This window comes from Sander vitreus, chromosome 14 (assembly GCF_031162955.1).
Source record: "Sander vitreus isolate 19-12246 chromosome 14, sanVit1, whole genome shotgun sequence".
Taxonomy (NCBI): Eukaryota; Metazoa; Chordata; class Actinopteri; order Perciformes; family Percidae; genus Sander; species Sander vitreus.
In genome coordinates, this window is record NC_135868.1 from 15112732 (window position 1) to 15134943 (window position 22212).

The 22212-nt window shown below is 41.9% G+C and overlaps 2 protein-coding genes across 2 annotated transcripts; one reads left to right on the top strand and one right to left on the bottom strand.

Moving 5' to 3' along the window:
- Nucleotides 1-7464: 7464 nt before the first annotated feature.
- hey1 (hes-related family bHLH transcription factor with YRPW motif 1) lies at nucleotides 7465-10406 on the top strand. Its single transcript, XM_078268150.1, has 5 exons — nucleotides 7465-7659; nucleotides 7808-7883; nucleotides 8032-8115; nucleotides 8275-8356; nucleotides 8680-10406. The coding sequence occupies exons 1-5, from the start codon at nucleotides 7574-7576 to the stop codon at nucleotides 9336-9338; spliced, it is 987 nt and encodes a 328-aa protein (XP_078124276.1). The 5' UTR covers nucleotides 7465-7573; the 3' UTR covers nucleotides 9339-10406.
- Nucleotides 10407-11844: 1438 nt separating this feature from the next.
- On the bottom strand, nucleotides 11845-22116 carry stmn2b (stathmin 2b). Its single transcript, XM_078268269.1, has 5 exons — nucleotides 21959-22116; nucleotides 15902-15997; nucleotides 15630-15802; nucleotides 14782-14973; nucleotides 11845-13612 (listed from the first exon to the last, which is right to left on the bottom strand). Exons 1-5 carry the CDS (start codon nucleotides 21975-21977, stop codon nucleotides 13553-13555), a joined length of 540 nt encoding a protein of 179 aa, XP_078124395.1. The 5' UTR covers nucleotides 21978-22116; the 3' UTR covers nucleotides 11845-13552.
- Nucleotides 22117-22212: the final 96 nt, after the last annotated feature.

Here is a 22212-nt window from a genome sequence, read left to right on the forward strand (position 1 = left end):
ACTCTTTATTTTATATTATAGTCTTTCTAACTTTCACCTTCGACGTTCTGTGTGTGTGTGTCGCGTTAGGTCACGGCAGTTTACTGCGGCGCCCCTATGACGACCAGCCACGCTTAGGCGGTACTAAAATCATGCAAAGTACAACGGACGCACAGTGAGGCGAGTAGAGCGGGTACCATGTAATGGAAAAACGCCATTATAATCTGGATTTTAAAATAGATTTTGCTAAAAAATTATATTTTTTTAATTTATTTTTAATTTAAAATAATGTACTTGAGTAAAATAAGATTCTTGTAAAACAATCATTCAGAGCACAAAAGGAGAAAAAGGCATTTATATTGTGTCATTGAGTCGATTTCTCTCTGTGTGTGACAGAGGGAGACCCTTGAACACTTCCCATGGGGAGACAAGACAGAGATGAGTGTCAGTGGGTCAACTTTGACACATCCTTCACTTCCTCAACACACACACACACACACACACACACACACACACACACACACACACACACACACACACACACACACACACACACACACACACACACACACACACAGAATATGTTCTTTGAGAACCAATGTAGGAGAGGACCCGTTAACAAAACTCACAGGGGAACTGTCAGTGTGTCAGTGATAGACAAGGGCAAACAATAAAACAACGTTCAAACCCCCACCCTCCTGAAGGACAATATCACCCCTGCCTCACAAACAACCCACCCCCCTAAAGACACACATTTATAAACAATGCCTCTCTCTCCCTCACCCCCTCTTTCTCTCTAAAGCACAATGGTCGGGTGTCACACACGTCTGGAGCAGAATTAGCTGTCGCTTCCTCTCCCTGTCAGGGGAAACAAAGTTAGCCTTCCTCAGTGATCCACACAGCTCTATTTATAAACAATAACAAGGCTCGCCCTCCGCAGGGTTTCACCAGAGAGAGTATTGTTTTTGAGCGGACAAACATCTGTCTGTGGCTAACCTGCAGACATTGCAGCTCTCAGTATCTCACCGTGACTCACTGAGGGTTACACCTTCAAAGCCAAAGATAGGTGTGTAACAAAATATTTAAAGTCCCACTCCACTCAACATGTGTTTTGCTTATTGCTTCTTCACTTGGGTGTTTAAGCTTCACTGTGCAGAATGATGTACTGTATGTGCAGAGTGTGACATTAGAAGGCTGTTTTCATATTCATCTGCTGAAGAAGGAATGTTTCTTTGTGCTTAACTTGAATCTTGAGTTCAAGACGTGAACATATGAGCATGACTTTATGACATCACAACTGGAAGCGCACAAACACTGAGAAAGGACTTTTCAGTGAAGTCTTTTGTTCAGTAGCAACTTTTGAAATGAAAAATATTGGCATATTAATCGATTACAACTACTTATTCTCTTTACTTATACTATTTAATGATTGTTTATCTCTAGACTCTAGACTCTTTTTGTACTCCCCCCCCCTATCCTTTGCTGCTGCAACACTGTGAATTTCCCCATTGTGGTAATATTCAAAGGATTTTGAATCTTGAATTATGGATTTTTCAATGATGTATTAATTATGCTTTTAAGACATTTTGACAAGTTTATGAGAGTATTACAGTAATTCATGTCTTCAAACATTCCTGGAGGGGATCTTTAAAAAAGTGTGGGAAACCTGCTGTGCGTGTTTGGTAGGGCTGTAACGATACACCAAACCCACGATTTGGTTCGTATCACGATTTTTGACCCACGATTCAATACAAACCTCAATTCTTTTTTCTGGGGGGAGTTATACTCGGTAAACATAATACAACTTTTTTCATGCCACTTTAAGAACAAGGCACTAAAACGACTAATACTAATAGTAATTTAAAGATGTGGTAGCAGTGGATCTGGACGGGAAGGATAACTCTGGGAGTTGGAAGGGGTGTGTCGCAATTCTGCCTTCTCACACCGCGACATAGGTTCGTGGATTTGAGTGTTGCGATTTAGGTTTCATATCGCATAACATTACAGCCCTAGTGTTTGGTGTTTGACTGTACTGACACCAGGTAGCTGTTTTTGCTTGAACCAAATGAACCAAATGCAGTTTTTCTACAACTTCTATGTCTTCTTTCTTCTGTCCTTTTGCAATATAATATTTAACATGTGTGCAGTTATTTTATTATTACACATTTAAAGACCCCTAAACTAAAACGAGCAAAAATGACGACGCACATTAGAAGACAAAAATGTATTTGACGATGAACTTTATAAGGCAACAAGTGTTGAGAGCAGATGTCAATTGATTTATTATATCACATGATGTGTATTGAGTTCTGTACAATGAAACAATAAAACTGAAACTCTGACAACACCAAATAAAGGCTTTGTGTTTCCAGACCATAGCTTAAACTATCTATTATCAACATTTCATGTCTATTGAACACTTAATAAATCAGAAAGCAAATAATGTAGCCTACTATTTCTCACTTTTTCCCCATAAAGGGATTTCTAAATTAAAGTTATGATATAAGAATACAGGTTATTGTCTGTTGTACAGATTGTACAGCCCTGAGGCAGGTTTGTGATTTATGAGGTTTATTAAAGAAACTGAGAATGTATTATACTCTGCAAAAAAAAGTCACGGGGTAATAACATGCAGGGATGATGTAGAAGAGAAAGGCAGATTAAAAACCTAAAAGACAGCTGAGTCAGGCAGGATCTGATTCATTTGAGGAGGAAGCAATGAGCATGTTTAATTGATACTTTATTATTATTCAGAGCTGGTTTATATGCGATATGGTTCTGTTTGTTTCGCAAGACATTTATTTCTTTTGTACTGGAATTACAGTTTACCCTCATTCTGACCCAGACAAGTAGCACAATTATTGTATCAGACTGAAGATTGTATAATCAACCTTATTAGTAAGTGATATCTGGTTGTTGTTGTTTTGTCCATTAACATTATTTCTGTAAAATAAATGGCTCTAAATGACATGAGCCCATGCCATCATGAGGCAAGCACCACCAAGAATATTGAAGCAGTTAACAGTTTAGCATGACTTTGTTTGGTTAAGGAGTAACTGAGAGTTCCTGAACATATCAACATCATTCATCATAGTCACTCCGTCAACACTACAGCCTAGCTTAATATACACTCACTGAAGTCATGTAGATCCAAACAAGCTCTTTGCAGGAAATCAAATCTAAACAAACCGGTACAACTAAACACCTGATTACATGCGGACCACTGTGTAAATACGTACAGCAGAAGTAATTACACTTAATGCAGAAAATATGAACTGTACACAGCACTCAAGTGAATTTATTGGTGAAATCCGCCTTTGTACTTCAAAGCCTGAGTGTGCACACATAACTCCAACCATTCCCTTCTGGTAAGACAGTCTAGACTTAATTTACTGTATGTCTGCACTGATGACATGTTATTGCTGAAAACAATACAATGGGCAAAAGATGTGGAAACGTATCATTTTCTGGCCAAAATGTCAGTAAACGTCTTAATGTCTTCATGTCTCCCTTTTGAACTGACCCTTAACCATGTGCATCAATATTCGGCGTTTGAGAGGATTTGACAGCTAAAGAGAAGGTTCGGAGAGACAAAATTCCCTTTGGGTTCAATCTCAGCAACAAAGTACTGATTTAGAGGGAGAAAAGAGAGAGCGAGGATACGATTCAAGAAAACAAGACAGAGGAAAATATGTGAAAACAGGAAATTAGACATGAAAGGAAAAAGAGAAACGAATACAAGAGTCGAGAGAGCAACGGAGGTGAACCATCCCTGCTACCCTGATTATTTTGGCCCTGAGTTTGAGTCGGTTTGGTGGCCTGATTTGCAGAGGGAGAAGAGGGGAGTAGAAGAGAGGAGGAGGAGGGTTGGGATTTGATGATGTTGTGTACCGGACCCTCTCCTTCAAAGGGCGGCCCCTGAAAGGCCCTACTAATCACAACTTGTGATGAGACCGGTAGAACAAAGACAGCCGTGCAGAAAATAACAGCGTGGGAACTCTGGTTGAACTTGAAATACAACAAGAGGGCCCCTCCCACTCCCCCTAGTTACACGCACACACACACACACACACACACACACACACACACACACACACACACACACACACACACAGTCAGAAATGAATGTGGATGCACACCTGTATTTATTGTGACAAAGGCTTCAGGTTGCATGAACTTGGACGTATGTGAACTCCCACACTCCCACTCCCCAACACACACACACACACACACACACACACACACACACACCAATAATCAGTTCGATGAATGTGGAAGTGCATCTGTATGTCTGTCCTGTTATAAGCGTATAGCCTTGTACAACAACAATAAGATGAAAACAGCCCTAAGTGCTTCCTCTCATTCATATAAACCAAACAAGGCAGCCTCCTCTTTCTGTGATGATTATTACGTCCTTTGGTTGCTTTCAGCTCCCACTGATAAGGATCACCATATCACTGTGTGTTTGTGTGTGTGTGTGTGTGTGTGTGTGTGTGTGTGTGTGTGTGTGTGTGTGTGTGTGTGTCCGTGTGCGTGTGCGTGGAGGTTAGTCATGACTGGTCCATAATTTAGTGTTGCTTTTTATAAGCACAAGATAAATATCACAGAATGAACGGCGGTGTATCACAGGAGGAATAATTTATTTAAACAAAGTGAACTTCACAGAGATTTGTAAACAGCAGGTTGGACGAAATGTCAGCGTGCTGCAGGTACCAACTGGTCTCAATGTGGATTGCAAAACAATGTTAACAAGCCGATGTTTGTGAAACTAAGAAGCATTTTTTTTGTGTTAATGGTGTCACTTTCAGTTTTAGTTCAATGTTTTTAAAACCATGTGGGTCAATTAATTCATTTGATGAATTAAATATATAAAGTTATAGACAGAGCAGTAACCGAACCCGACCTGAGCCCGACAGGCATTTAGATATTCATGTCCGAGCCCGACATAGTTAAAATCAAAAAAAATTCTCATACTAATGACACATGTACGTTTGTTTGTGTGGAAAGCCCGCTTTTATTAAGCAACTGTAGGAAGGCATTCGGAAATGTCAACAGATGAGCGCATCAGCGCAGAATGCACACGGGGCAACAAGCGCACGTTAACAGGCGCGCACAAGAGGCCAAATCATATAGCCAATTTAAATTAAATTAACATAGGCCTAGCAAAAATTGCCCAAGCTAACAGAACAAAATTAACGTTAACACAAAAGCAGCTTATTGAAATTAAAATCAGTCTTACCATTGACGAAAGTCCCCCACCAAAAATGGCCCAAGCTAAGTTACATAATAACTTTTTTTAAATTTAAAATGTTCAATGCCTTATTGCTCTGATGTGACCGAGCCCGACCTGAACCAGAACATCATTTCTAAATATCTGTCCGAACCCGGTATCCATCCTCTGTGCTTTGTATGTGCTTTCTGGTGGAGACTTAGATGAGAAGATCAATACCACTCTAATGTGTGTATAGTTAATATTGAAGCTACAGCCAGCATGTGGTTACCTTAGCTTAGCATAAAGACTGGAAAAGGGGGGAAACAACTAGCCTGGCTCTGTCTCACCAAAGGTAACAAAATCACCTTTAAAGCTCACTAATTAATATCTTATATCTTTTTTGGTGTGAAAACAACAATTCCCAGTTTTATGCGGACTTATGTAGCCGACTTATGTGGCCTGTTTCTTGGTTCGGACCAGTAACTTTCTGGAATCTCCGCTGAAAGCGTGGCAACATCCTCATAATCACACAATCACTAATCATTGTTTTTACACTTTAGTTTTTGTACAGATTAAACAAACAAGAAATTACATGTTAATTATTGAGCTTTAGAGGTGTTGGTAGACATATTTTTATAACTAGGCTAGCTGTTTCCCCCCGTTTCCAGTCTTTGTGCTAGGCTAAATTACTTTAAAGTAACAAAGTCATTTTACATGTTGCTGTAAAATGGTTTAGCCTAAGTTATGTAAAAGCCTTAGGCCTGTATGATATTATCCTTTTTCTATTGAATGGCATGTTTGTTACTTAGCCTATAGCCTATAGGCTAGCTACCACAACCCAGTCCCTGCAGGAGACCCTTCACTGAAGAGCTCCAGCTCCACAGGCAGTAACAGGAGCCCTCCATGTATACAAACACACACCAGCAGCTCTGTCAAATGATTTGGGGAGTGTGGCCATTATGGAGCCACCAGTCTTGTGGTGGTGATGATGTGGAAACTCCAGGGGAAAAGAGACGAGAATGGCTTTGATTGCATTATGGTCTTTTGTTGAAAGTGCTTGAAGTCCCTACAGCGTCTTTTACCGTGCATGAGGTCTCTCTGTGGGGTAAGATTAGACTTGGTGGCTTCCTCTGGTTGCGGCAGTGCTCCCTGTCTCTCCTCCAGGGCTGAGTTAGTATTGGATTACAGGTTCACACGCTCGCTCGCAGACCGCCCGTCGCCCCGACCAATTGCTCCATTCATTCCAGCGCCGGAGACGGCCGCCGGCCTCTGATTGGTTATCAGCGCCGGTTAGGGAACTTTCCCACGGCCAGCGCGTGCTGACAGCCGGCCAGCCACTCCTCATCACCACCGGGACACACACGGGGGAGGAGGGGGCTGACATGGGTGGGGGCAGGCACGGACCGAAAGTTCATTGGACCGCTGTCAAAGATTCTCCAAAGATCCTCTATGTTTGGAAGATGAATTACTCCATTGTCTAGTGTCACAGAAACCCATTGAGCTTCAGGACAAGGCCAAGCTGATGGAGGAAATGACACAGCCTAAAACTAATGAATTATAAAAAATAAAAAACTACTGTGACCGGGCTTTTGCTGTCTGGGCCCCTCAGCTGTGGAACTCCCTGCCTGAGGATCCCAGGTTGGCTAACTCAATAGGCCTATCTTCCTTTAAAACTCTTCTCAAGACTTACTTTCATCTTATGGCTTTTTCTTAACCGACCGTAGCCTATTTGTTGTACTTGTAACTATTTATATTATTGTATATTGTTAGCCTATGTCTTGAGTTCTGGATCTTATATTACCTCTATGGCCTATGTTATATTGTACATACGTTTGTAACTTTGTTGTTTTACAAGGTGCTATGGGCCTATAAATAAAGTTATTAATAGGCCACCTTTCATCTTGTCCAGAGAATTTCTGGAGAAATTGAGAATCAACTGATATCAGGTCAATATGGGAATTTGAAAAGATGTAGGCCTATAACAAAAGATGTAATATTAGGCTATACATAAAGGTGTTTTCATAATAAGACACCTGAGGCCAGATCTCTCCGACAGGTAGGCCTACACTTTCAACTCTCTTCCACATCCCCCAGTAATACCCACAGAGTGAGATGTCTTCACTTTACTTCTCCTCTCTGACTTGTCAAAGCGCACTTGGATGTGCTTGGGCCAACTGCGCTGTCACTCAAACCCACGGCCGCTTTGTGATTGGCTGATCTGGCACGAGCCCCCGCCCTTGTTGGCCGGGACCAGCGTTGAAATGACACCGTGGGAAAGCTGAGTGCTTCAAACAGAGGCGCTTCGGACAAACCTAGCCAGACGTATTACAGGAAGACACAACAGGCACACTGAAGGACTATTGTGGACGAATCCGAATCAAAATGAAAAGGAATCACGATTTTAGCTCCTCGGACAGCGAGCTGGATGAGACTATTGAGGTGGAGAAGGAGAGCGCGGATGAAAATGGGTAAGTTATTTGCCTCTGAAGTGTGAGCTGTTTTCTCTTTTAAAGTGGATGGACAAAAACCCTGTAACACTAGCATTTAATATGTGTGAATCATGTCGAAAAAAATCAACGGGATATTCATTAAACCTCTGTTTCGTCTTTTTTTAAGGAACATGAGCTCTCCTCTCGGGTCCTTGTCTCCCACAACATCAACTCAGGTGCAGGCGAGGAAAAGGCGTCGAGGAGTAAGTAGCCTACTTTTTTTTAAATTTATTTATTTTTTATAGAAAAATCCGTTTGTGCAGATGGAAACCTTGTGCATAATGTGCACAGTTGTAGTCATATGCACATATTCTGAAAATAACCATTGCTTTTTATTTTGTCTTTCCTCAGATAATTGAGAAACGGCGCCGTGACAGGATCAACAACAGTCTCAGCGAGCTCCGCAGGCTGGTTCCCAGCGCCTTTGAGAAACAGGTAAGCAACAGGCAATACGACTTTAACATAGCCTATGCAATATACAAATGTAGCCTACTTTACAGTTTTATTTACAAACATATGAACCACTTTGTCTTTTTCTGCTTTTGTGGATTATTTATATTTAATTGGCTCCTTTTTGTCTCCCACACATTGAAGGGCTCAGCCAAACTGGAGAAAGCAGAGATTTTGCAGATGACTGTTGACCATCTGAAGATGCTTCATGCTGCTGGAGGCAAAGGTGTGTCTGAGATCCATTTATTGTTACAGAAAACACTTTTCACTTGTTGAAAAAAATCATCATTTTTAAACTGGACATTTTAATAGGCTACTTTTGTGCCCACTTGGTTTTCATTCTTGAAAAACGAAACAGAATAAATAAACATGTAGCCTACATGAATAAAACGAATGTCTAGATTATAAAGTTAAATTTACTCTTTCACAGTCTCAGAGCCAGAGGCATATTGATTCATGTCAGACAAAGATCTTTCAGTTCTGGACAAACTTGTTTTGTAGCAGTTCAGCTGACTAAACTAATCTGCTGTCTCCTTCCTCTCCCCTCAGGTTATTTTGACGCCCATGCCCTGGCGATGGACTACCGTGGTTTGGGTTTCAGGGAGTGCCTGGCTGAAACGGCTCGCTATCTGAGCATTATCGAAGGCTTGGATGGCACAGATCCTCTACGGATCCGTCTGGTCTCCCACCTTAACAACTATGCCAGTCAAAGAGAGGCTCACTCTGGCCTGAGTCACCTGGCGTGGGGCTCTGCGTTTGGATCCCCTCCTGCCCACATGACCCACACCCTCCTCCTCCAGCACCAACAGGGGGCACCGCTGGCACCTTTACCCCGCAGCACCACCAGCAGCCCACAAACTCCTCTGTCATCTACATCCACTTCTTCCTCCTCCTCTTCTTCTTCATCCTCTTCGGTTGCAGACACGCACGTCCCAGGCAGGCGCAGCAGCGCAACCCCCCACTCAGATCAAGGCCCAATCCGGGTTCCCCCCACCACTGCGGCTCCCACCACTGTCCCACACCCCACCTTGGTCTCCTCATCAGCGTCCAAGCTTTCCCCTCCTCTCCTCTCCTCTCTCTCGGCGTTCCCTTTCCCCTTCAGTGCCTTCCCCATCATCTCCCCCACCACGGCCATCAGCGCCCCAGTCCCAACATCCAGTGTGGGCAAACCCTACAGACCCTGGGGTATGGAGATAGGAGCTTTCTGACTGAGATGAAAACCTCCACACATTATATAGACTCAACTCACTACCCAGCTGAGCTGGACTTTCAAGGACAAGATTTTTTTTTTTTTTTCAGCTAAGAAAGTACTATTTTTTCTATGATGTTGACATCCCTCAGAGGATACACCTAGCTATAGGATTTTTATTTTCTTTTTAATGTATCGTGTTTTGTATAGAAGAGAAAAACAGTGAGGAGGGAGCCCGTGACTAAAAAGAAACAGGAGTGATTTATTGTGATTGATCTATGTTCCTGCCCACCCCTTTAGAAGTTTCACCCACTGTTGTCAGCCTATCAGGAATGGCTTTTCCAGATGGTCAAGCAGTCGCCGCCCGTCAAGTTCCTGGGCGAAACTGTCCCCCCTTTGTTTTCCCTCTGAGCTGAAACACCCAGTGTTGGTGCCCTGGTTACATACAGAGAGGGGTGTGTGAAAGGAGAGCTTGAGGTGGTTGAGAGAGTCACCCCCTTTTTACAGCATTTTATGGGGTGGAATAACCGAAACCAGGTGTTTGTTTGACTAAATACTAGGAACAGAAGTTAGCTACCAGCTTGGTTGAGATAAACATGATTTAGCCACAACCCGTTGATGTTAATATGGAGCTCTATTGTTTAAGCTTTTTTCACTAAGTTGTTTCCTCTCTACAGTAAATTTTGTCTTAACAACTGAGGCTACGCATATGTTTTACCAGTTCCTACCAGCTGTTCCACATTTTGTTTTAATTGCTTACATAACTGATGCTTGAGTGATTTTTATCACCTTGTTTCCAAGTTATTTTCTTGTACCTGTTAGAAGCAGCAGCATTATTGATCTGTAATTATCAAGAGGGAGCCCATTTGTATTTGTCACAGTAGCTGCAGTGAAACAAGGCAATACAATTTAGATTCCTGCTTTCCATCTGATATTTTGGTGTCTCCTGGTAAACCTCACTGTGAGTTGTATAGTTCATGATTGTTCAAAGCACAAGCAAGCACTGACAAATCAGATTTCTCAGCGTTTCAAAGTTTTTCTAATGGTAATGACAACTTCCCTGTAATAAAAGAGTTCTGTTAAATCACCTGTGGCTTTATCATCTTCTTTTTATGTGTGTGTGTTCATTTGCATGTCTGTTTGTCTAAGTGTGTGCGTGAATGTGTTTTTGTGCGCATGTATGGTGTGTGTGTTTGCTTATTGATGTGTGTGTGTGTGTGTGTGTGTGTGTGTGTGTGTGTGTGTGTGTGTGTGTGTGTGCAGTACGTGGTGACGTCTGGTATCAGATGAGGCTGCTTGTTTCTCTCAGCAGCCCTCTGTGTGTGCACAGGAAACCATTAACAAGGAGGGGATATCCTGGACAATAGCAGCCCGACTGGCCCCATGTGCTTCGTGGGAACTAGAGGAGGAGGAGGAAAGAAGGAGGGAAGGTTGGAAGAGGATGAAGAAGGGAAGGATGGATGGAGCATAGAGTGGGATATGGAGGGAAAGGGGCAAGAAAGAAACAGTACAGGGGGATCAAAGGAGAGAGAAGAAGAGAGGGACTGAAAAACTGTGAGAAAGGATATGTGCAGACAGTTTTGTCCCTTTGCCATCGTTTCAGCTCGCACCAGCTGCACCCTCTGTTCTCAGCTCCAGCATGCCGTCACCTCTTCTGCTGAACCAAAAGTTTACTCACTTGGCAAAATATCCATTGCTCTTTCCACTCTCTATTTCCCCTTTTATCTCTCTCGTCATTCTCCTTAACCTTTTTCTTTTATTGCTGAGGATGATGCTGAGCCAGGTAATGGCAATATAAGCTTCACTGCAGCCAAAACCACAAGACCAATGAGTGGCTCAGTTGAGATAACTTGTCTTTTGTCTCCCCCAGCTGGTCATAAATGGTACTCCATCAACTGAAATCTTGGAACAGGGAGAGGTCAGTGGTGGTGGTACTGTCATTCTGTACTTGTGTAAAAGTTGCAATAACACAATGTAACAATATGTTACAAGTAAACGTCCTGTATTAAAATAAATGTACTTAAAATACCAATATTAAGTACCAATAACGCTGATTGATGCCTTTAAACCTTTGGAAGCATTATATTATTATGTATGTTGAATTATTTTTTGATGCATTAACCTGTAAACAGTATTTTGGAATCAACTTATCTTTTGTCTTATCTTTTTAACATAATGTAAATATACTATGTAAGATTTATTCATTTGTATTATTTTCATTTTCAAACCATGTCAGAACTTGAGTTCACCTGAGTTGAAGTCTTGTGGATTGCAGCCCTGACTGATATTATTAATTGCCTGCTGTGTTTGTGCTGTGATATGTGAAATTGAAACGTTTTATTTTTAAATTTAAAGACGTGAACGGACCAAATTAATAAATGATTAATTGTAAACAGGTTAATATACAATGGAAGACATGGTCATTTGTGTTTCTAAAAACATTGTTCCAATGCTGCATTGGAAAGCAACTGATCACAGTATCTGAAAGAAGTCACTCTCAAAGCCAGTTTCATTCACTGAACCCCAAATCTTTATTAACCACTGCTTGCTCACAAAGATATACGTGAGAGGGGGAACACACAAATGGACAGAGGAGAGAAAGAGAGAGAGAGGCAGGTAGGACAGTCTCTGTCTGTGATGTACTTGTTACACACTTTAATTGTGTTGGTTTATACTTCACTGGGTCAATATCACATGGCACAAACATTCTGTTATCTACCCGCCCTTTCTGCAATACACACACACACACTCACACACATCTACGGGCCTACCGTGCGTGTGCAACCGCCATTCCGATACTTTAATACGCTCATATACACCTTTACAGATGGCAATACTATGTTCATGGATCATTGTTGCAGCTATACTTGTTATGGCTTAAATATATTTCTTGTGCCAACCTTTCGGGGTGTTTACAGTGTCTTGACATGAAGTGCAGTGATTCCAGTAGGCGCTGATGATGTTGGGGCACTACTCTAGCCTCTATGAAAAGGAGAAAGTTAGAATTGATTTTTATTTTCTCCAATTTAAGATTCACAGTAACAAGTCTGATGAAGTTTTCTTTGCACTCCACTAGCTCTTGAGATGTACTTTAACTCCAGTTGTGTTGTAACACGTGATTTAAATGTGATTGCAAGCTTGTTTCTGAGGAATATAAGAGGCCTGCCATTGGTCAGGGATGATATGTGAGCTTTCCGGTGTCAGATAGACAGCATTTAGCGAGCTCCTTCTGAGCTCTGCGCTATGATTGGCTAAATGCCTGCCCATGTGGAGAGCGTGTGAGTGAGTACTTCTACAGTATGTATGTATGTGGAGAGATGAAGAGGTTGCAGACGGAGGGAAGGAGGATGAGGATGGGCTCATTAAATGCTATAGTGTTCTCCTGTGGTACAGTCACCATCTACCTCACAGGAGTGAATGTGCAGCGACAGCTTGCAGTCCCCACAGAAAGCAAACTGCCCCCTTTCCTTCTGCCAACTTTCCTGCACATGTCCCTCGCTAATTGGAACATTGGCATAAACTGGATGGAAAATCACTCTGACCAAACACAGATCCAATTTTGTATTCAGATCTGCAAGGTCAAATGAGTAAGTGCTTACTTGGACGGACGAGGGAACGGAGCCAGGATGCTGTCCTTGTCAGGACGCAACCAGTCGCAGCAAACATCAGCTAGCTGGAAAACTTGCAACAAACACCTATGCCTGAAATGATTCTCAGACTGAAATGAACAAAAAAACTCATGAAAATAAACTAATTATTACATCCATTTATAAGCAGGGAGAGGAAACCTATATAGAAAAAAATGACACACTGCAATCAATACTTTTGCTGCTTGTTTCGTACTGTATATAACAAAAAAAGAAGTATTTACAAAACCAATACCCACTGTCACTTGTCAATTCGATTTTTTTTGTTCTCATTTGAAACAGAGCGAAAACATTCTTTTTTGGGAAGAGTGGGTGGGAGACATTAATTTTTCTTCTTTTTCCTAAATTATTTTTGCTTTTTCTTTCCACCCCCAACCCCATTTGAACCTCCCACTGTCTCGGGGTGGTTTCTCAGGCTGTGGTAGTTTCATAGTAGTATGGGGGAGTATGGCAGAGGGGTGGAGAAGGTGGGGACATGTGGGATAAGGTGGGGAGAGGGGTGTTCCTCAGGGTTGGGGGTGGTGGTGGTGGTGGTATTGGGTGGAGTGGGGGGTTGAAGGTGGGACGTAGAACCTGTTGGGGCTTCTCATGCTGTCACCTCTTCTCTCAACCCCTTGTTCCTGCGCACCTCCTGAGCACGCCTCTCCTAGAAAAAACACAGATTGAGGATGTCATGTTTTTTTCTTCTACTACCAAGCCTTTCTGACATTTGTTCTTGCTCACGTCACCATTTCTCTTCTTTGACCTATGCAGTGAAGATTTACTTAATTTACCTTTCCTGCTTCCTGTCCTCCTCTCTCCTACTCATTTGAATCTTTATCTCCCACCTTCCAAGCACAAGACTCTATCTTTGTCTTTGTCAAACCTAATTCTTCTATGAAAGGTGCTCCATTTTCAGGCATCAGCAGGTGTACCAGCCCTCCTCCACCTTTTCTTTCTCTTGTCTCCAGCTGCATGTCTTTCTTTTCATTTTTTTTTAACATTCTCCTGTCACTTTTTTGAAATTTTCCTCACTCTTTCATCCCCCTCCTCACCAGGAACCAGTTGTACCACTGCCTGAGTTCAGACTTAGCCTCCAATAACATAAGTGGAGATTAAATGAAAACTGCTTGCACCACACAAACTAGCTGCTTCTTGCGTAAATGTTACAGAGTATACAGTAACTGCCTGGACTAACTATTACATGCTAACTGAAGCAACTGACAAAGCTAATGTTAGCTTGCTAACATATGACCCGCTCATAGTGAAGCGTAGAAGGTGGCTAATGGAATAAGGCTAACATGTCTGACCTGGCACCTACACCAAAATGCTGTGTAATGATGATGTAAACTGGAAAGATTTTAAAATATGTTTCACAAATAACATTATATACTTTAAAGAAAAGACTAAATGAGTAGCTAAATAGCATAATTTACGTTAGCATAAGCAGATATTTCCCCACTCATTCTAAACTGCATGAATACTCCTGAACCTGAAACTCATGTTTATCCATGTATCCATGCGTTGGATAGTTAGTAGTACAGCAGTTACAGCTTGTGATGCTACAGTGACTTCTTTTTTCCAGACATGTAGTTGCCTGCTTTTGATTGGACGCCACTAAATATAATTTTTTAGTTTGAAACTAGCAAGTAGAAACCTATTTAGAACTTACTGATTGTATTAATAAAACTTATTGTACGGACATTATAATTCGAAAGTTAAATGAATAAATCCAAATAATCAGAATAATTGTGAGACAAAATCTTCTGAAGAAGAGGTAACTTGGATTTATGAACTCAGTATATCTAAAATCATGGCTATGCCCCTGCTGCTCACCCTCTCCTGCAGGCGCTCCATCATGGCAGCCAGGTAAGCCTGTCGGTTCTCCTCGTTTTGCTCCATCTTCACCTGGAGCTTCTCCTCGGCCATGCGGCTGAAGTTATTGTTCTCCTCCATAGCCTTCAGCAGCACATCGCGCTCGTGGTCCCGTTTCTCAGCCAGGGCCCGGAGTACCTGTGCCTCCTGGGACTGGAAAGGGAGGAAGGGAATGAGTCAGAGAGCAAGGGTCGATAGAGAGAGACAGTGATTTACTGAATACTCATAGATTCTTTCTTTTCTAAACCTAAGTATGAGTCAGAGCTGTTGAAACTAATCAGACTCACACAGTAATGTTAAGCATAATAAATTGTCTGGAGGTAAGATTCTTGCCATGTTCATCCTCTCTTGGTAAATACTATAATTTAAAAAAAAATATACTGCATGTTTGACCTACAGTATTGGACAGCTGGTGTTAAACAAAAAAAATTGTCAAACTCTGTTATTGATTTGTTGATTGATTTGTTGGTGGGCTCCTGGATTTGTCAGCTGCTTGTATCAACTGTATTGACATTCAAATCAATGAGTTGCAGGAATTAGCCAGAGTCCAATTAAGTCTTTCACGGCATTTTGGCAGCTGCAGTAGTCAATGTGATTCATGGTTGACCAAACTTCCAGACATCAAATTCGATGTTAAGCGAAGTCAAGTAATTATTACAGTTGTATGTGGTTGAATTTCCCCTTTTGTTTTGGGTCAGAAATGGTTTAGTTTGGGCATCACAAATAGCTTTTTGTAGCTCTTAGCACTAATTGAAGCAAAGTGATACCTTGCAGCTGGGTGCAATGAAAATGATTGGCAACATCCTTACTCTCCTCCGTTCCTCAGCTGCCTCCAGTTTCTTCTGGATGTCCTCCAGGGAAAGGTCCTTCTTTGGGGGGGTGGTGACGCAGTGGGCAGCTTCAGACACAGGGGAGGTCGGCTTCAGGATGACCTCAAAGGCCTGGCCTGAGGCTCGCTTGTTAATAGGCTTGATGTCCATGTCTGCATGTGTGTGCATAAACAAGAAAGAAATACTTTTAATTCAAGCATGTTTTATAAAGAAGATATACAAATTAAATCTTCAGTCTAATTACCACGTACCTTCAAAGTCACCCATGATGTTTTTGGGGGTCTCGGGGTACAGACAAGAGCAGATGAGTGAGAGAACTGAAATCTCCTTCATCTTCTCTTTGTAAGCTGTGGAGGAAGATTTAAACATGACTGTGTATATGTAAACTGCTAAAACACGCATGCACATACACAACATATCATTAGCCTACTAACATACAAAAATATGATAACATCATTAACCCATTTCCACCTCCACAGGAGGTCCTTGATGTAAATATTCAGATTTTTAGAGGAATAATTAATCATCAAGTCCTCTAAAAAGAAGACCTCATCAAAGGATGTCTGCCCTGGGTTTTGGAGGCATTTTATAGCCTTTGTTTTCACTGAGTCACAAGGGGAGCAGGATGGATGTGTCCTTACTTGGCCTAATTTCCCCAACAGCCAAGATGCTGCCATCCCCACAGGATTCTTCACACATCATTACCTATGCATTTCATTTTGGTCTATTATTTATCAGACCAACGCCCTATTGCCTCTCAGACTCAAAGGCTCACACTAAAAAACATCATGCTTTCAGGTCATTTTGAAAGCCAAGAAGCAAGGATTTACGTTAGATGTTGGGATAGTTTTTGGGTTGTTTCTTATCTTTGTTGTCTGTGGCTTGCGGATAGAGGGTAATAGCCGAGGGTTTAGCTTATCAGCATAACACAGCAATATGACTATCCGCCCCTGGTCCATTTATGGTCCAAAAGGTTAAGAACACTGGAGCAAAGCTGGCATCAAATCATACTGGTTGCATTTGGCAACCTGCACCCTACTCAATAGGGAGGGACAAAGTGCTCCAAAGGGCAGACGGTGAAAAAACAGGAAAGAAAAGAACACCCAACCTTGTCTAACCTTGATTTTTTTTTATTCCTGTATTTTTGGCATCTACTACTTTGTAATGTGAGCAGAGAGTTCAGCAGCAGTCCCTGCAGGGAGAACAGTAAAATATCTGCAACGCACTGCAGCTTGTGAAATATTCTGCTTTTGCACATGGCTGCTGTGTTCTGTCAAGGTGCACTGCCTCATGGTGGAGATTTGCATGCCGGATGAATCCATCACCCAGAGCACAAGGCCTGCAGGGCTAAAGTGTGCCACATTGATTCATGATTTGCAGTGGACTACAGTAGCAAAGACAGAAATGAGATTTACTGTGAAAGCGCTTCTCCATGGTGGTGTATGGTGTACAGTATATCCAAATCCTTTTCTCCCTCATTCTCTCTCCTGTTCTTCCCTCTGTGTCTCGCTTTCTGCCCTGCAGACTGGCAGACGCCACAGTAATGTGATCAACTCTCAGATGTAGCGCTCGCTACTCTCTGATGGCCTTGTTAACCCCTTCCCTGAGGAGGAACTGAGAGAGGGTGGGAAGGGGTTGAAAGAAACAGAGAAATACTGGAAGGAAGGAGATAGGGGTTGCGTAGGAATGGAGATAAAGGTGGAGTTTGGTAGAGAAACCGAAAATAGGGAGATTTCTGTCAGATGAAAGGAAAGAAAGGTGGCTGTGGGGGTGGGGCTTCACTGTCATTGTAGCACATTTCTGATATAAACAGTAATCCCAGACAGGAGGATTAAAAACCAGTAAAGGGGGCAGCTCCCAGTGGGACCTGCAGCCACCATCAACTGCCCCCGAGGACAACCTTGATGCAGCCACCTCTGGTAGATAGCACTTAAAATTGTAATTAGCAGACCGCACCATTTCTGCTCATGAGAGAGGGGGCACAGAGCTTTTGGAGGGTTGTCACAGACTCATTAAGTGTCGTGTATATGTCAAGACCCCAGCAGCCATTTTCTCCCATACACAACCCCACTTGACAGCTGAAGACTCAAACAGTTAACAATTCAGTGGAGCAGGTAATTGGGGTTAAATGCTTTTGGAGCAGAGATTCATGTTCAGTGGTTGCCAAGTTCGGGGTGGGGTCTTTTCTGTGTTCAATAATGTTTTCATTCTAAATTTATAGTTTAGGGCTGAAACACACGATTATTTTCATAATCGATTCGTCTGCTGATTTTCTCGACTAATTGGTTAACTGTCGTGTCTATAAAACATAAAAAACAAACAAAAAAACTTGATAGTTGAACAGTCCAAAACCAAAGATATTCCATTAACAACAGCAAATCCTCAAATTTGAGGAGCTGGAAGCATCAAATGTTTGGCATTTTTTACTTAAAAAATTACTTTGACAATGAAAGGATTAATCGAGTATCAAAATAGTTGCTGATTCATTTTCTGTCTGTCGACTAACCGAGTAATCGACAAATCGTAGCAGCTCTATTCTGGTTTGTTTAGTTCTATTTGAGGTGAGTAAGCTTGGTTTTCACTATGACTGTATTAGAGCAAATTTAATTTCTTGGAAGATAAGCACTCACTGTAAAATGAAACAGCTCTCCAACTCCCAGAGATTTTTCTTTTATATCCCTAATCAAAAATATATGAGATTCTTTATTGTGCAAAAATATGAAATTGCCTCTGTATTTCTCCTGAGATAAAAGATTTTCCCTTCTGTAACTGCTGTAGTAATAAGCTCATTCCCAGTGGATCAGGCACATAAAAATGACAAATGATCCAGAATGACTTTCCACAGCAGGAAGTGTCCAAACACCAGCGTCTGTTCAAAGATATCCACTGAGTTTCAAACATGCTGGGTCAGGTATGTCAATCTGAGATGAGACAAAATAATTTCCGACAGACATGACACCACTTTAATGCTCCTACTCCACTCCGGCAGGCTGGTTTCAACCAATCAGCTCTGCATCCTCTCAGAGACCTGATCCTGTCTGCACTTCCTCTTCCAATCCATCAGCTAAAGAGCGCATATCATCAATATCTATGGTACCTCTCAACCACCGCAGGCATCCCTCTTCCCCAGCACCCTGAATCTTTTTTTCATCGTTTCATCTGTTGCTGATGTATTTTCCATCTAAATCCCAAATTTCTCTGTCTTACTCTGTACTCTGTCTGTCCAATCTCTGTATCTCCTGGGAGCTTCATTTCTGCTAGTAACACAAACCACTGCAGCTCTATTTGGTTCCTTTACTTATCTCAACCACTCTCTTCCTCCCTGCCTTCTACTTCTCCAAAATGCCCAACCCCCACTTTAAAAATAGAGGCAATAGCGTCACTGTTTTTTAACAAAAAGGCACAAAGTGAAAAACATATAAAGGATACTGTCGACAAGGCTATGAGAAAACTATGACCCTGTGTATCACAGTGTTACAGCCTTCCTGGGTCCTATAACCTGGCAGCAGTATGGGCTTGGTATCTGTGTTCAGCACATACAGGCCCTTTACAGCTATGCCACCCAGCAACAATATAATCACAAAATGATGAAGGTATTACCACAGTAAAATTGGCTATTAAATGAAACAATATGGCACCCAGATGATCAAGGGCAGGTCCAGAGATTTCATGTAGGAGGGATGGGCTGGCGGAGGTTTTTTTTCTAAACCACACCCTGTTTCTGTCCAAGGAGATCAGTGTATAGGGCTGCAACTGAGGATCATTTTCAATTAATCAATAATCTTTTTTGTTTATAAAATGTCCAATGATTGTGAAAATACCCATCTCAGATTCCTAAAGCCTATGGTTGTCTTTAAATGTCTTGTTTTTGTCAGACAATCAGGCCAAAACCCCCAAAATACTGTTTATTATCACATAAAACATAGAAAAGCAGCAAATCCTCACAATTTAGAAGCTGTAACAAGATATTTTTTGGCATTTGTACCAGTACTTAAAAAATTACTTCAATAAATTATCATAATAGTTGCCTATTAAACTTATGTCAATCAACTAATTAATAAATCACCCAATTGTTACAGCATCAGATCAGTGCATTAAAAGTGCAGACCAAAGAGGTAGCTGTGTGAAATTTCCAGAATCTTTAAAACACATGAGGATAACATCAAATTTGCCAAACTATGATACTAAAATGTCTAAACTGTCTTATACAGATGTTGATTTTCACAAGTGATGAACAGATTGTGGGCATATGGCATACCATCACCGCTGGATTGATGTCACCTCTTCCTCTCAGCCTCATTTCAAAGAGCAGCAGTCATCTGAACCAGTAATGGATGCGTGCTGCATTGATCGATGAGACTTGGCGAGAAATCAGCATGAATTATGAGTCTAGGAGCCTTTATGAGCTTTATGCACATGGGCCATTATGACAATAGTGATGCAAATGATACAATCAGAAATGTAGCTGGATTTGGACGTGACCAGTTTCTCGAAATTGATGGTACAATTGTCTGAGAAGCTTATGTCTCTGTACATAAGGAATTGATTTTTAGGGAACCAGCTGAATGACCACACCTAATTGGATATGACAAGTGTGCGTGATAAGGATCAGGAAAAGTGCTTAGAGGCCTTAACGCACACAGGAGTGGTTCTGAGCACGACTTTGTTTGTGGGCTAGTTGATACATCATCAGTCATACATCTAGCCTCAGTTCTCCTCCAAGGAATAAAAGAACACACAAATTCACATATATACAGGTGTATATTTATCCTGCATTATAGTCCTTAAATACAGTAGTAAATGTTTATTGACCCATGAAGCCTTAGGTGTTTTTGCTCCTCCATCTCAGAAGTATGGACAAGTAGAATTAAATTCCACATGTAATTCTACAAATATTCTGAGTACTGCCATGTTTCTGTAAATGAAATGAGCCAACATGAACTCAACGACCTGCTGGGTGCTGACTGGCATGATGACTGCTTTCTCCCAGAGTGTCTGCTCCCTGCCCATCCCATCCTGCCTGTCCACATCTTAAATCATGGAGGAAAGAAGGGGAGGAGGAGGAGGAGGAGGAGAGGGGAATAAATATAAGAGTCAGGGTTTAGTTGCCGGTGTCCCTCAGCGCAGACACCATGCAGGACCCCTTACCGCTGTCTATCTGCATGCTCCTCCATCCATCAAGTGCCTAGTCAACCAACAAACAAACAGACCATCCCCTCAACTGGCCACAGCACATTGCACTTTTCAGCCTATATATGCACCGCTAATAGCAAACGTTTCTTAATGTCAGATATGACTATAGGCTTATTTTTGATGAAGCCTGCAGGTCACATCCAGTGTTTATAGGCATCACATGTAATATGTTAAAATAACGTAAAGCACATAAATAACAATATATCAAGCCTTGATATGAAAATTCATAGGATGACACAAATGCAAGGCCTACCACCTACCATAACATGCAATCTAATTTTATTTCTACCAAATACTGTCATGTCACACTAGGCTAAAGCCTTAATAATAATACAGTTATTGAACATAATAGGCCACATGTACAGTCTATAACCTTCCTAATAGGATTGGGGTCTGATATTCCTGAGACGACATTTATTTTCATCGCCAGTCGTAAATTCTTCCCTCGACTGCAAAGCAATTCTGGAAAAGGATGCTCTTTTTCTCTCTCTCTCTCTCCCTAATTCAAGCCTTTAGCGGTCATCCACAAAATTGGTTAAGCAGGCTTTACACTACAGCTACAATAGATGGCCCAGTTTTTTATAAGGAGATTTGTCACGGTGAAAGATTTCACACCCTGGAGAGAGCGACTGGCTTTGAAGGGACCGGAGATGTTGGGTGGGGTCGCTGGCGCAGCATTATGCTGCACGGCTCTGAGTCAGGTGCGGCAGGCAGGCATCGACAAAATGCTGCTGTGTGAGGAAATAAGATCGCTTTTATCGTGGTGATGTGGATTCATTTTCTTTTATTCGTTTGCTTTAAAGTGAATTTAAAAAATATGCGTCACTGACATGGCAAACGGAATCCCAAACTAGCTCATATTGATCGGCACTTATTTGGATTTAGGATCAAGCAATAACCACAAATATGGCTGAAAAGAAAGATTGAAAGATAGAAAAATGCTACTTCAATTCAGTAACTTCATTTTAAAGGAGTGACTTGCAGAGGAGTTTGGCCGCTCCCTCTAATCAACCCTCAGCATCCTTTTGTGCCATGGGTGTCGCCACAACCTCTCAGCATCCTCAAACCTGCGAAGCGGCTGTTATCTTAGAAAAAAAGATCAAAGCAAAACTCACCGATTGCGGTCTTAGCCATTTCTGTACGGTGGTGGTGCCGGGGCGGTTGATCGGCGGAGTGTGCGTAGGTTGCTGGATGCGGTATCTCGGGCTGAAGGGACTGCTGGTAAGGCACTGAGTCAGCAGAGACGGGGACTGCCGGTGCGCCTGGTGGTCTGTTATGAGCTGCGTCAAGTCAGCGGGAAATAACTAGAACATAACCGGAAGTGTGCTGACCTAGCCTTCAGAATAAAATACTAAAACATGTTCCATTA